Here is a 15,251-nt window from a genome sequence, read left to right on the forward strand (position 1 = left end):
CCATTAGCGGCCCATTTGCCCGATGGAATTTAAATTTGAATTTGAAATACCCGTATTTATGGGACAGTCAGTAGGAGAGTCGCGAGTCGCGAGTCGCAAGTCGCGAGCGCTTTTCACGCGTTTTTAATCGCCTCGTAAGACTCAATCAAGACATCGACAGGCGCGAATTGCGGCTGTCAATCAATCCGGGGCGGACCCCACCCCATAGATAGTGTCTCAATCACATTGTAATGCAAAAATACCTTGGGTCAGCATTGTTTATCTGCCGACTGAAATATTTTGTTTGCATCGCTCGATTGGCCAAGTCGCATTTTGGAATTTGTTTTGTTTATTTTTTTTTTTTGCCTCCGTTGAGCAAGTTTTTGTCTGTTTCTCTGATAGCCAATTTGATGCAATATAAACTGTGTTTTAATTGCCGCTTTTTGTGCAAATTGCTGGGCCGAAAAACTGTTTGCTGATTGATTAATACCCGGGTTCCCTCATTAAGTGGTCTTGAACTTGAGTCATTGCCAAAAAGAAGGGAGGCGAATGGATCAAGGCTTTAGCTTTGGCTATGCAAATTGAATTTTGTGTTTAGCATTGATTTAGAAGTCCGAAAAAGATTTAATGAGATGTTTAAATATTTTTTTTTAAATTTATTTTCCTTGGAAACCAGACATTTTTGGGTAGTGATATTTATGAGAACTCCCGAATTTTATTTCTCATGTGTAGCAGGTTTCGAAATACTTCAAATGTGTAAATTCCCAATTATAATCTAAATATCTTTCAGTTATTACTAATACCACATTTACCATTTATTTTAAAACCCATATCCGAATTCATTCATTGGAATACCCCAATGTATAAAAAAGTTCCAAAAATTCCAGTTCCAAGAACTGTTTACGTTTTAAATGAAAACAACATTTTGGTTAATTCGTAGTAGTTTTTCTTGTTTTTTTTTTTTAGTAAACGCTAAATCACAATACAATAGAATCACAATTAAAAAAATAAATTATATACAAATTCGTAGACAAAAACTGTGTGTGTTACATCCATAATTATCATAATAAAATAACAAATAGATTTTTACATAACACTCAATAACAAATACAGATTTATGATTAACATCTTACTTCACGGGTGGCTCCTCGACACGCCCCTTTTGGTAGATATAATATATCAGACACATGACCGCCAAACCAATGCCACCGCACAAGGTCGCCCAGTGGACAATATTGAGGGTTTTCAGCGTGTTGATCAGTTTCTTTTTGAAAAAGGCCACCATTTCGCCATTAAGTTGAATGCCCTAAGGAAAAATAAAGGTTGCATTTAATATAAATGATTTTAAATGTTGTTTAGATGCAACCAACCTCCTCCACCCAAATGGCGGGCATCAAAACTGTGGGTAAATTTTCGGTAATGCCTATGCGATTAATGCTCTTCAAGAACATGTTAAACTGAACCCTTTTACCGCCTTGCAAGGGCGTACCCGTCAGCTGAGGGAATTAAATTTTGTACTTATATTTTTAAGATTTCTCTAGATTGAAATTATATGTATACACTTTACCGACTGCACATCCACAAAAGTCTGGTGCTTTTTGGCATCTGGCTTGAGGCCTCGTATCATTTTTCGGTACTCATTCGAGGCGCCCAGCATATGAGGCAATGTCAAAATTACAGGGGCATCTGTAACGAGATATCAATAAAATATATATTACTTAAAAGATGCGTTATAAAGCAGACTCCTTGATTTGCATAACCTGCTCCTTGAGCGTCTCACTGCATTCCATTTTAATTATTCTGTTTACATTGTTGAAATAATTCCGAAAAACAAGATTTGGCGACCTCAATCAAGCCAGCTACTTATATTTAATTTAATTAAATTAATTGGAAAATATTTCATAAGTTGCGGAAGCTTCTTAACCTCTCATCACGTTTTCGTAGAACAACATTTATTTATTTACTTAACTACTTGTGATGTCTGAACCAATTTGTAAGAATTTCCTCATCCGACAAAGTATTTCAAATGCTCATTACTGAAACTGTTAACTCACGTTTCGGCAATTAAACAAAAAAAAAAAAACACTACGAAAGGAAGGCATCAACCAAAAGAATCTCAAGTTTGAAACGTGCGCGATCGGCAAACACCCAAACAAAAAAGTCTAGGAAAAAAAATTATAAAAATCAAAGTTAATGCTTCAATTTGTAGAGCGTTCACAGCACTTGAGAACATCATAACGAAGAGCGGCTCATTATATCCCCTAGTTGAAGGAAAGGCAACACTTTTGATTTCAAATGCGCAATGCCTGAGGGGAATTTAACTCAGAATGCGAAGCAAAACGTTTTTTGTTCCAAGAATCTGGAGTGTTAATTAAGAAATTAAACAATCGAAGAAGATCAAAGTCAGCCCACACAGATTCGCGATCAGAATCGAAATCGGAATCCGTGCTTAAATCAACGTCCTAATGAAAAGCGTTGGCAATTTGTCTGATCGAAGCTAGCGCGTGTTTATAGAGATCTTTTGGAGATTTGAATGCCTTTTCAGCTTTTTATTTTATGAGCTGTGTTTCTTGATGCCTTCGCTTTGCACTTCCCAAGCACTTAATTTGCATATAAACGCATTAAAAGTCAAACTAGATCTGGCACCAACTCTGGTACCGTGATTACCATTTGATTTATAACTGGCTGCCTTATAATTACTGAGGTAATCGACCACAAGCTGATGACAGAGTTGTCTTCTGGGGTAGTTCGCCGCACCAGTTAATCGCCATAAAACAAACACAACACCGACATCAAGACGATCATTTGCATAACAAAATACCAAGAGCTGAAATTGTCAAATATTATTCGAAATATTTCCGGTTTCCCTGCGTATAAGATAGCCAAAATTCTAAAAAACCCAGAAGTTCATTGTTTAAGTCTTTTGTTTATTTTTAGTCGTGACCATATGGTGTTTAAGATCGCATTGCTCCAGTTAGTAATAAAGTTTTTTGAAATTGATCAAACAATCGTTAATATTTGAGTTAAGTGTTCACAAAACTTAGGATCACAAGCAAACTGCCAAATCCTAAACTATCAACATAAATAAAATGCTAATTAAATTAAATCAGTTTTATTCCAATAAAAAAAACTGATGAAGGTTGGATAAGCTCTGTGTCAAATTTTCAATACTCTACTGTACGAAATTGAATCAGTAGTGAGTTTTATTTTAAGGAAATGGAACTTGGGGAACCATTGTTGCCTTATTTTTGACAATTCATTCATGGAAATACCCCAAATCTAAAATGCTTATATCTTGCCTGTACAATTTTTTTTGTATGTTTAAATTAAAATTATTTTTCAATGTATGTAGAAATCAAAATAAATATTGGTTTTTTAATTTTTTGGAAATATTAACTACGACGATTTTTTACGTTTTATACATTTTTCTGTTAATAGGGCAAATAGTTTGCTGAAATACCCTCATTCGTATTTAAAAGTAGATCGGCGACACAGAAGTCTTTGATCTACTGAATTTATGGAAGTTTTTTTTTTTGAAATGCTAATCGGGCGTAAACTGCGAAATAACATGAGGAACTAAAGATAAGCGGAAGATACCCGAACTAAAGACGAAACATAAATGTTTTTAAAAGGTTTTGTTTGTTGTTTAAATGGAAAATGTGTCATATTTAATCGACGATATATGCTAGCATACGTTTCATTCATTTTATTAAGGCATTTGTTTCGAATTTTTTACATACCTCTGTATCTAAACAAATAAGGAAGTAGTATAAAATATTTTCTTGGTATTATCTTAGTTTGATTTTTTTTTAATTTGTTAAATAGAAGGTGTTGAAGAGGCTTTTTAAATGCGTTCTAAATTCTATTTAGATTTTGTTACAAATTCGTTTACCGATTCAATAGTGCTAAAAGAAAGAATTGTTATCATCACTCACCTAAACATGTGGTCAAATCCAAAGCACCCGCATATAGACATCCATTTTTCCTCTTGATCACATTCGCCAATTTGTCAACGCAAAAGCACTCATTATCATGTTCCGGTCCAATGTCGTTTATGAAGTTCTCGCCGATGGAGTATCTATATCCAGGTATTCCCTGGTATTGAATATCTGTCTGGTAAAACAACTGCACTGATCTACAAATGTCCGCGCTGAAGATATACATAGAATCCCCTCGCTGACGAAATGGTGGATAGGCTGAGGCATCAGTTCCATTTATCTGATTGCAGACTGACGTTTCGCCCTCTGTACTTGCATTCAGCCACACTTGTAGATTATGCGAGTCATCCAGTTTTTGGATCTCTAACACTCTCATGGGATCTCCCTTTCCAGTATGCACTTCAATGACTTCGTGTCCGGAACCATTTTTCTATGGGAGAAAATGATGACGTATTTAGTATTTCTCAATAATTTGATAGTAGACAAAATGTTATTTTTTAAAGGATTTCATATCGATTTATTTTAAATTTTCAATAACACTTACATGACCAAAAAAGGAGAAGGCCAGACTGCCATCGCTCTGCTCCCGAATGGTTTTCGAACCGCTCTCCTTGATCTGGTTACAAATAGCCTTGGCGATTCCTTGGGGATTGATACAGAAACGCACTCCGTCGAAGAGATATTCCCTCACCGAGGTGCTTACAAACATTGACCTTGGATCGTTGAAGACCGCTTTAAGATTGGCATTTAAGTGGACCAAAAGTAAAGCCAGGCCAGGATCGTTCTCAGATATTTGTAGGACGGACTGTTAGAAATAAAGATTTTCCAAAAGGTACAGCGTTAATTAAGGAAATTTTTGCGAATAATGACCAAAGCTAAAAGGCAAGGCAGCAAATGTTAAGCGTTTAAAAATATTTGAAAAGCATTAGCAGCAGGCGGGGCGGTTAGCTATAAATTAGTAGCAAGGCACAAGCTCAAATTTGTTATTATTAATTATGTTTTTGCATTGGATGTGTGAGAAATTTGACGTTTCCAATCATTCGGTTTTCAGCTGCCGTTTCCATTGATTTCTCCTCGCCAGTCGCCAGATTGAGTCGACAATTTATCAAAATATTTACATAGACGAGAGAAACCCAAGGCGAATGCCAATCAAAATTTTGCTGTTCTACGACTGATGCGAATGATCTTGACTTTGGCAGTTTGAAGTTTTCAGTTTTGAGTAGGAGATGCGCCGAATTGCAATTAATATTATTAAACAGTTGCAAAGCTGTCAGTAGATCAGAAAAGCTGGACAACTTACTTTGACACCATCGACAATGCTGATTATGATGCCATGTACCCAGCTAAAGGGAGCTATAAGTTTTGGGATCATTAAATTCGATTTTTGCTATCATTCTCATACTATGTATATTCATTGAATATTTATTCAATAGAATTTTTGATTCTAATTTTAATCGTTTAGATTTTGCTTTCAATTTTGTCTAAACTACATATATTGATGCATGTAGAAATTTTGATAAATTTATATATTTATTAAAATGCATTTATAATCTTATTTTAAAATGTATATTTAGTTATAAATTATATACTTTTCTGAAACCATTATAAACATTTTACAAAAAGAAAAAAATGAAGCAAACCTTTAAAATTTGTTTTTTAAATATTACTGATAAATAATTAATATTTATTTCTGTCCAAAAATGTCAAATAGTGTATCCTCTGTAACACCTTTTGCGATTCCGACCTAACCCACTCCCAAAACTGTTAATCCGACACAATCGGCGCAATAAATCAGCAATTAAAAAAAACATTAGCTTAATGACCTATAAAGAGTCTATCCAAAATATTCCCCATGTCCAATGACGCACGTCTGGGGTAAAATCATAATTAATAAACAATGAACTGAAAACGGTAAATAAAAGGAATAATAAATCTGTGGAATCGCTGGTCCGAAAGCAGAACAAAGACAAACAGAGCCGGACGATGGTATCGCCCATCGGAGAACCGTGAAAACCCATTACCATTAAGTTAAATTTACCAAGGCATGCTATTAAGTAAATCTTTGCATACAGTATCTACATAGACAAAGCCGAATTTGTTCGGGTTCTTTTGTCAGATAGACCATCACCAGTTGGGAGGGTTTTACACTCGATTAAATTAGTAGTGGATAAAATTACTTTACGTTTCCCTCGAATACGTTCCATCAATCGTTTCAGGACTCGTACACCTGGAGTTTGATTCAATCGGGAGTTTAGCCTATTGGCAAAACCCTGAAAGATATCTGTGATTTCTCTTTCAAATACTTGTAAAAATGCCTGTAAATTTAGTATTAATATTGTAATTTTCAAGGAGGTATATTGATGTTATAAATTGGGTTTTTATATATTTTTTTTTTAACTTACATTCATGTGCATATTGAGAGCCACAATCCGATCATCTTGGGTGTACGGAGCCGAGGCATCTGCGTCGAAATCAAAGTGCACATTTTGCACGTAGGATATCTTTGACCCGTCTCTCGAAAAATGTTTCACTTTCTTTTGACGGAACTGCCTAAAAATAATAAAATTTATATATTTTATGTTCTTTTCATATTTTATTTACTTACTTGTATACATAGGGTCCTATTTCCTCGACAATGGGTATGGCACCTTGTTGTATCCTGTCCGGATTGGTCACATTAAAAATGTAGACTTTGAAGTTCAATGGCTGAGGCAGGTTAACAAAACGTTTGTATTGTTCCGAGCCATCTGATATAACGACGCTCTGCAAATATTATAAATAGTCAACAAAATTCATATTAATTTCATCTATAAATATGGATATATTTTAAAATATTCAAATAAATTCTGATAGTTATATCTAATATGACTTCATGCTTTAATTTACGCTAGGGCCTAAAAACCACATATTGATAAACAGTTTTGTCGTCTTAAGCTGAATTTGTTTACATTATATCCATCTCTTATTTTACCTATAGTTAGTTTGACAGGTTTTATTTAATTTTTTGGCTCTCATATGCTAAGTAATATCATCAGACCAATATTTATCAGACCAAATTTTAACGTTGATTATCACGCGACTAAGTCGCGACTTTAATGACGCCGTAATGGCAATAAAAACCAAATCAAAAGCATCAGCACCGACTGAATTTGAACCGGTTTTCTTTTATAGATTTTATTTATTTGTCTCCACAAAGCAATTCCTATTGATATTTTTTATTGTGGTAATTATATTTGATAATAATCAACAAACAGAAAAGATCAATGACCAAGTGAAAAATTTGCTTTAATTTTTTTTTTTTGTCAAAACAAAACAATTAATTAGGGTGAGCTCTGAGCCTTGCCTAAAACAATATTCCCATGCTAAAATAACCTTTGATGTTAACCTTCCATTTTAATTTTTACAACCCAGTAGCCAGAAAATATGAACAGCTCACAGAAAAAAAATTGGCAAAACATAAAAAGGCCCACCGAAAAAACATAAATAAAAGTCGAAACAAGTTCAAAACATGACCAGCAATATAATTTTACGGTCTGCCCCTCGCACTTGATACAATTGAAGAATTGTCAAAAAAGCTACACAAAAATCTGGGTAAATATTTATATGACTAAGGCAGATCCCAAGGTCAATGCACACGCATTTCGGTTCAGCTCAGCATATCGAAGAGCATACAAAACGTTTGATTAACCTCAAGAGCCAAAGAGAGGCTCAGACGACGGCTGACAATGGCCCAAAATTCATTCAGAAAAACACTACAAATAATTGTTGCGAAACAGAGCGGTTTTGGCAAAGCGACAGGCCGAAGCGAAACGTGTTTAAAATATGAAGTTAGCTTAACATTCGATTTGGGACAAGAATGTGCTGGGTCAAAGGGGCAAATAAGAAATATTTTGGGGTATAAAATGGGGAATTGGTTGAGTAAAATAATAGAACCGGACAATTTTCGTAATTTTTTTTAAAGATTATTGCTCTGATTAACTTATTTTTATTTTATTTTTTTCTGTAATTAAGATATTGTTGTTGCCAGTTTTTATTATTATTAAACTTATAAAAATTAAAAAAAAAATGGTTTGGCATTAAAATATGAATGGCTTAAATAAATATTAAAATCCATATAGACATTTAGGAACCTAAAAAAATAAAAGTAGCTAAAATATGGGTCAGAATGATGAATGGTAAATGGCTAATATCAGGCCTAAAAAGTCTTTCGATTGTTTGGCATTGCTGGCGGGCTAAATTGCACAACAATATTATTGTTGACCATCGAATAGACTTCAATTGCTTTGAATTTCAATTTCAATTCATGACTCGTTTGTTTTGGCCATCTGTTTCTGAGTCTTTGGCGCCTGCATTTGAATTTCAAATAGAAATGGTTAATGTGCAAGGGACGGTCCACCTTCAAGTTGAAGGCCCTCAAATTTCGAGGGTATTTTGGTCATTCTAGATGGGATCTCGAACGCGTACACACGGAAGTTCATTGCTAACGATGGCTCGTAAAAAGAGTTTTGCGGCCCGAAAGCGTTATGGGTGGCAAACAAAGTTCCAGGGGCAGAGCTACAAAAAAGGGCAATTAACTTGGCTTGGCTACAACAATTAAAAAGAGCAAACAGAGCCACAAAAACAAGTGGATACCAAAAAGATAAAACTCTGTGTTTGCATTCTAATTGCAATAAAAAACAAAAACTCAGCTCAAAGTCAACCCAAGTACTTCTAGTTGCCTTGGCAATGAGCACCGAAGATGTCACGCCTGATTTAGGTAGCGTGTGCCCAGCGATGGGAGCGTTTTTGTAAGCGTTTTTGTACTTGGCAAAGTGCATCATTTCATAAAACATCATGAAGTACATTTAAATGAAATATTTTGTAGTTCAAAGGTGTATAAAGGTGTATAGGTAGTAAAAACCTTTGATTTTAACAAAAATACCTGTTAAATGGTAACAGGGTAAATATTTTTTTTCGAAATTTCTAGAAGTTGATAATAAATAAATATTAAATTAGCTACCTCAGTGCCATATCCAATTTGTAATTAGTTTTGAATCTTTATTTACTTGGGATACTAAAATGTGAATTAACTATAATAAATAAATCATTTTTAATTTTCTAATTTTCACTTAAAAAGCGAGATATTTTTTATTTGAAGCCAACATGAGGCAAAAACCATAGGGTAAATTCTTTGTATTTATATATATATATATATTAGATTATTTTCAAAACATTTTAAACTGACTTTTAGTCCGAGAAAAATTGTTCTTGAACAAACCCAATGTCACACATATCAACTTGGTCATAAATTAAATGCGTTGAAGGACAAGAACATGCATCGTAATTTAATTTTTTGTTTTTGGCTCTAATGGTTTGAAAAATGCAATAATAATAAAGTGCATTTGACTAGCAAATTAATTCGCACTGCTCGTGGCATTTCAATTGCATTTGGCATTCGTCGAGAGCGTGACCCAAGGGATCGGTTTTGTATTACCATTTCAGCTATATGTAATTATTCCATGTCATATTCGGGTATATACAAGGGAAATAAGGTTATATTGCACTTGTTGGCCGGCAATTAGACTTGATGGAGAGCGTGGAAAGCTATGGTTTGGGCGGTTGACAGCCGTTTGGTTATATAGCCAAAGATGTCATTATGGATAAGCTGGATAATGTTGGGTTGTCGTGCTATACCTTACGTCAAAACTTTTTAGATCAGAATTTGGTGTGTCTCGAATAATGCATGTCAATAATTGATCCGATGGTGGGACTCTCAATAAAACAGTCATGTAATTAAGGAAATTATAAAGCAAATGCCTTCTAGTTTTACCAAAGCTTTTGAATTTAAAAACTAGCAAAATAAGCAAACCTGTTTGTATTCTAATCGTTCACTGAGTAATTAAATCTGTTGACAGATCGTTAATTTTTTCTTATTCACTACTTGGTACTTTGAACTTTCTTTGACTCATCGCTAGTCGAACTATTATTCTTTGCAACTAAGTGAATAACCGCCATACAGTTTTCGTTTTGCCACTTGACAGTAAGCAGGAGTCAACAATAGAATCATTATATTCCCTTTGTTTGGTCAGTGAGAGAAAATATCTGTGTGAACTTTGAAGTCTAAATATTTAACTTAGAAACTTTGACAAGTTTCTAATGAAAGGTGTGGCTTGTTAGTTCAAAATAGGGAAAAAACTTTGCTTTAAAGAATTCATAAGTAAAATTCTGTCATAGTTTTGATTTTGGCATTTGATGGGAGCTACTAAATTCAGAAAATAAATAAAATCAGAATTAATTGTAAATTAATATGAATTTTTTCTTAGTCGACAAATTTTTTAAATTGGATTCTTAAGTTACATGTCGCATAAAATTATTTATAATCTGATTCCCATTCTAAATTCTGTATATATATTTAAAACTGAATTGTTGCATTTGATCTTGAGATTATAATAAAGCTTTTTATTGAATGTCTTTTAAATAAATGACTGCTGAAATTCTAATTAACGTGTAGTCATTATTGTGACAAGCAATGTAAGAGGTCTAAAAATGTACTCTTGCAAAGCCTAACGATTGGAATGAATTTTGTTTTTTTTTTTTAAATCTTTTTTTATCTTGTTCTTATAGTTTTTTTTGAAAATGAAGTAATTGAACCCAAGGCCGCATATACTGCGTTTCTCTCATTTAAATTCTTCAAGCTTCGTATGGTTCTTCTTCAAATTTTTGGGGGACTCACCTGTTCGACCTTTTTGTGTACCATGTTGGGGAAGAGAACCCAACCGCAGTAGCCGCCCAAGGCGGCCACGCAGACGCCGAGGGCGCTGACGATCAGAGACCAGTGGAGCATTTTCTCAGAGACGATCGCACGGATGGATGGAGTCTACGGAGATGGGGCGAGACCCATTTATCAGGTTCCCTCTCTTTTTGGCGATCAAAACGCCGGCAACAGGTATGGAATCTTTTTTTTTGTTTTTTTTTTTCTTGATCGAGCAGAGCTTTGGCCTGACCTACGTCAAGTGAGAGCCACTGTTGTTGGGGTGTCGATCTTGTGGTTATGTGCCGAAACAAAGCGCACTATTTATAAGATACCCGTTTTGGGGCTTTTTTTTGATGTTTGTTATATATAATTTTGAAATAAACAAGTTGCCGAATGCGATGCGACGCGAGGCGGCCGCTTGGCTGCTGTCTTTTGCTATATCTTATTATGTCCCTTATAGTAAGAGCAGCAACTGTATTCGTATATATGTCTATGCAGGTTTTTAAGTACGAAAACGGGTTTGGCTGTTGTGTTGCAGTGAAAGCTTTTTTCCGCCATCAGCTGGTATAATTAAAATATTTTTGTTAATTATATTTGCGTTTTTGCTTAATTGGGTCGAGTCACAACTTCACACGCGCCAAAGGAGTAGCTTTTTTTTGCTGGTCTTCCCCATTGAGGTATCACCGGCCAAATGACAAACGTGGTTAATGGTGGGACATTTTTATTTGATTCTCGGTTAACGTAAGCGAACTTGACCGGAAAATGGTGGGCGGCTTTCGGTTGCGATACAAATCAGGTGCACATTCAAATTAATGGCCGCACGCGAACGGGGGAAAATGGGAAAAACTTCCGTCACAATACGAAGTGAATCAGCAGAATAACACTAAAATACTTGAGTAATTGAGGGGCGGCCCTAAAAGTGATTTTTTATTGAGATTTTCTTGGTAGTGTAGGTATTTTTTTGTGATTTTGTTAACCGGAGATCCAACCGCTCGGAACAACCGCTGACGACTGGCAGAGTTCAGGCCAAGCTGCGATGACAACGCTTTGACTTATGGCTTTCAGCAGTAGTAGGTTGTAGTTTTTCGGCCAAAAGCCCTAAGCCAACCGATCGCTGAGAGGCTAAAAATTAAAGAGCGCATGCGCAGCGCTGCTCCACACTTTTGTCGAGGGCTTTTCATTAAGTTTTCGAGCCGTTAATGATCAACACGTCTGCAGTTAGTTGCTCGACTTTTTTCGCTGCTTTTGTAATATTTCTTTACATTTTATTTCACTTAAATTATGGATGTGCCGCTCATTAGCAAATTAGTGCAAGCTTTTGTCATGCCACTTTTTCGCTATATTTGTTTTGGCCAAAATTAAAATTCCCAGGGGGTGGATGAGACATGACCCTGGAAAATAAAATATTGCCTTCTTTTATCTAGCATCAAACAGTTCTAATGATGCACTCTGTTTAATAGAAGATAATCGGTTATATATTTATAGTGAGGCTATTAATGAGAAAACATCGATTAACTCAGGGAGGCCACAAATAGGTAATAGGGTAAATTTGTTATGAACTAGTTTCAATATGTTAATATAAACTGAAAAATTTGAGAAAACGGTTGGATAAATATTTTTAATTTGTGACTTTTAAATTTTGTTAAGAACTGTTATCGATATATTGGGTACATAGATTAAAAATGGGAGAAAAGGTTGGATCAATGTTTTTTGTGACAAAAAGTAATTGCTTCTAGACCCATTTTTCCATTCAATATAAATTCTTATTCTTTTGCCACCAGACTTATAAGATTGGTCAAAGAGCTTGTATTTGTTTGCAAACAGATTTCACTTTAAATTCTAATTGTGACGTAATATGTTAATTATTGCAGAAACATCTAACTTCTGTAAATATGCAATTCTCTTGCCCTTCGACCCTTTTAAATCTCTTTCAAGCTTAAAGATACTCTTTTCTTCAGCTCTTCACTTTCCGAGGGTCTATTTTTCAACTCTTTTGAAGTTGGCGTGGGTGCAAGACCCCCCCCTTGTATCCACTATTTTTTTGGACAAACGCATTAACAGGTTTTTCGAATTGCTGTGCGTGCCGTGAAATTTATATGTAAAAACTTGTAAGACAACAACAAAGACAAAAACAATAGCGATTGGATTGGCTGCGGGTGAAGCTTTTGTTGAACTTGACACGATTGTTGTCCATTCAGTTTTCGGTGTGGTTTTTGTTTTTGTGATTGTATTTGTTGCTGTTGTTCCTCGCATAAATTTTTCGGATGTTGTGCAAAAATGTAAAGCTTTAAATAATAAACAAATGCCAAAATATAAACCATTTTAAACGGATTGAAGAGTGATAGAAAAAGATAGCGACGTGACCTAACTAATTGGCATAAAATGGTAAATATTTTCTTTAATTAAATACATATATTCTGTATAAAAAGTATGTCAAGAGTCCTAAGGAGGTTATATAGTATATATAAGACAAAAAATGTCATCATCACAACTGAAAAATATTTTGATCCTTTTTTTTATTTTATTTTTATAAAGTGTACTCATTTTTCTATAAATTAAATTTAAAATTTAGAGATAGAAAAAATCTTTTACAAAAATTTATCAAATTGATAACAAAAAAAATCCTCATAATTCTCAACTGATTTAAAACCATTTCCTTGCCAATTCCTCAACATTTTATGTGACTTTGACACTCGACAGTCATTTCAATTTCTTTACAACATTTATTTTAATTATTTTTTAGTGCGATCCACATTTAGCCATTTCCTTGCCATTCCTCAACATTTTATGTGACTTCGACACTCGACACTCATTTCAATTTCTTTGCAACATTTCTTTTAATTATTTTGTAGTGCGATCCACATTTAACCTAGTTTTTCGAGAAGTCCCCCGCTCGTCTGCAAAACCTCTTGGGGATTCGTTCTCCATTTGCGTGCATCATGTGGATATAGTAATTTAAATATTTATTGCATTTTTTTATGCAGGCAACACTTGAGGCACAAACAACCTCCCCAAGCCCAAAACTCTTTGCCTTTGTCTGACCTCAAAATTAAATTCAAATCTCGGGCAAATGGCAAGACTTGGCAGAAGGCAGTTTTACGTTCTTTTTATTCTTGTTTGCGTATTTTCCTTGTTTATTTTCTCATTGGCAAATTGATTGTACTAGTGTGTGCATATGTGTATGTTGTAAGCAGTGATGGGGGCAATACCTCTTACTTATTCATGACAAATTAACTTAAAAACAAATACAGCATATGAGCTAAGTAAAATTAACTCAATTTTAAATAAATCTACAAATTTTAATTTAACAAATTGTAATAAAACTGCTACAAAATTAAAGATTTCCCAAATATATTGTACGTATTTACTTAAAAAATACTACAAATTATAACTTAACAAAATGCTTATTTGGGTACTATTAGACTTTTACCATCTCTAGCTATCCGTGCATATGTTCAATGGAGTGATATGAAAAACTTCACACGACAATGTAAGGCAAAAAGGAACAATCAGCGAACACGAACTGAATTTATCCACACCCAGCTCCTCCTCCATTTCCGGCTGAGGATTTTCCGTTGCATTGATGGCGTGCCTAGGCAATCGCAATTTATAGATAATTTGATACGAAACGTCAGACAGTCGCTCAGTCGGAAGAGTTGGATTGAAAGTGGCACAAGGACAAGTCGGGTGGCGGGGTGATGGGTGGCTTTCGGAATGCATTTCTAACGAATTTTCATTAGCCACTAAATTGCAAATGAATATTTGAATGCCCTGACGAATGGGTTACTGGGGCGTATGCGTAATTCGTTCCACATACGCCTCGTGAGCACTGGAATGCTCAAGAACAAAGGGGCTCGCTTAACTGCTACAGCAGAAAGTACAAAAAAATGCAATTAAATGGATTAAGCGAAGAAAAAGGCTAGAGTCAAATGAGGCCAACGTGAAGAAGGTTCAGCGGATTCTTTCTGCCCGTTCTCCGCTCTCCGCTCGCCTTTTTCTCGGCAGTGTTTGTTTGGCCAACAACAAACCAAAGGCAGTCACAACATTTGTGAGGTTTAGTAAAAGGGGAAAAAAGTGGGCAGGGCACACAAGGATTCAGCCACTCGACCGCTTATCGTCAACTGTCATCGTCTGCCAGTCTCTGAACCCCTGTGCACAGGAAGAAAAACGTATTACAAGTATAAAAAATTGAATCTAAATTACAATTACTACGTATAAAAATGTATGTCCAATGTTGCAGTCAGTCTTTTATTTTACAACAGCATATTTTGTAATGAAACATATATTTTATAAACTATAACCTAAATATACTACAACTTACTAATGAATATTTATGATTAATCTTTATAAGGTTAAATCCGCAATTTTTCCGACAAATAAATAAATAAGATGGTTAAAATATGAATTTTTCCTCTGACACTTTTGTACATTTTTTTCTCCGTATGCTACCTCTCCAAGGTGCACGGACATCACTCTGCATTGTTGCAAATGTGAGCGACCGATTGATGAGCATGTGACGTTCCGACCTGGCCCTTGTGCTGTTTGTCTATAAGTCTATCTGGCTGTATGTCGACCCGACCATCCGTCCGCTTTCCGGCCTG

The 15,251-nt window shown here is 35.0% G+C and overlaps 2 protein-coding genes across 3 annotated transcripts in view; one reads left to right on the forward strand and one right to left on the reverse strand.

The window, feature by feature from the left end:
• Positions 1 to 15,251, forward strand: part of LOC108142212 (fibrillin-1) — a 44,488-nt gene that overhangs the window by 8,050 nt on the left and 21,187 nt on the right. The gene's annotated exons all lie outside the window — the stretch shown is intronic.
• LOC108142214 (sensory neuron membrane protein 2) lies at positions 909 to 11,680 on the reverse strand. Of its 2 annotated transcripts, XM_041707962.1 has the most exons (10): positions 10,630 to 11,680; positions 6,523 to 6,680; positions 6,320 to 6,467; positions 6,100 to 6,232; positions 5,218 to 5,270; positions 4,462 to 4,722; positions 3,915 to 4,347; positions 1,547 to 1,665; positions 1,350 to 1,475; positions 909 to 1,285 (listed from the first exon to the last, which is right to left on the reverse strand). In XM_041707962.1, exons 1-10 carry the CDS (start codon positions 10,738 to 10,740, stop codon positions 1,109 to 1,111), a joined length of 1,719 nt encoding a protein of 572 aa, XP_041563896.1. In that variant the 5' UTR covers positions 10,741 to 11,680; the 3' UTR covers positions 909 to 1,108. The 2 variants fall into 2 exon arrangements, with proteins under 2 accessions (XP_041563896.1, XP_017121418.1); XM_017265929.2 differs by lacking the exon at positions 5,218 to 5,270 and having other exon boundaries at positions 910 to 1,285; positions 6,095 to 6,232; positions 10,630 to 11,679.

The sequence above is a fragment of the Drosophila elegans genome, unplaced genomic scaffold, assembly GCF_018152505.1.
Source record: "Drosophila elegans isolate 14027-0461.03 unplaced genomic scaffold, ASM1815250v1 contig_208, whole genome shotgun sequence".
Taxonomy (NCBI): Eukaryota; Metazoa; Arthropoda; class Insecta; order Diptera; family Drosophilidae; genus Drosophila; species Drosophila elegans.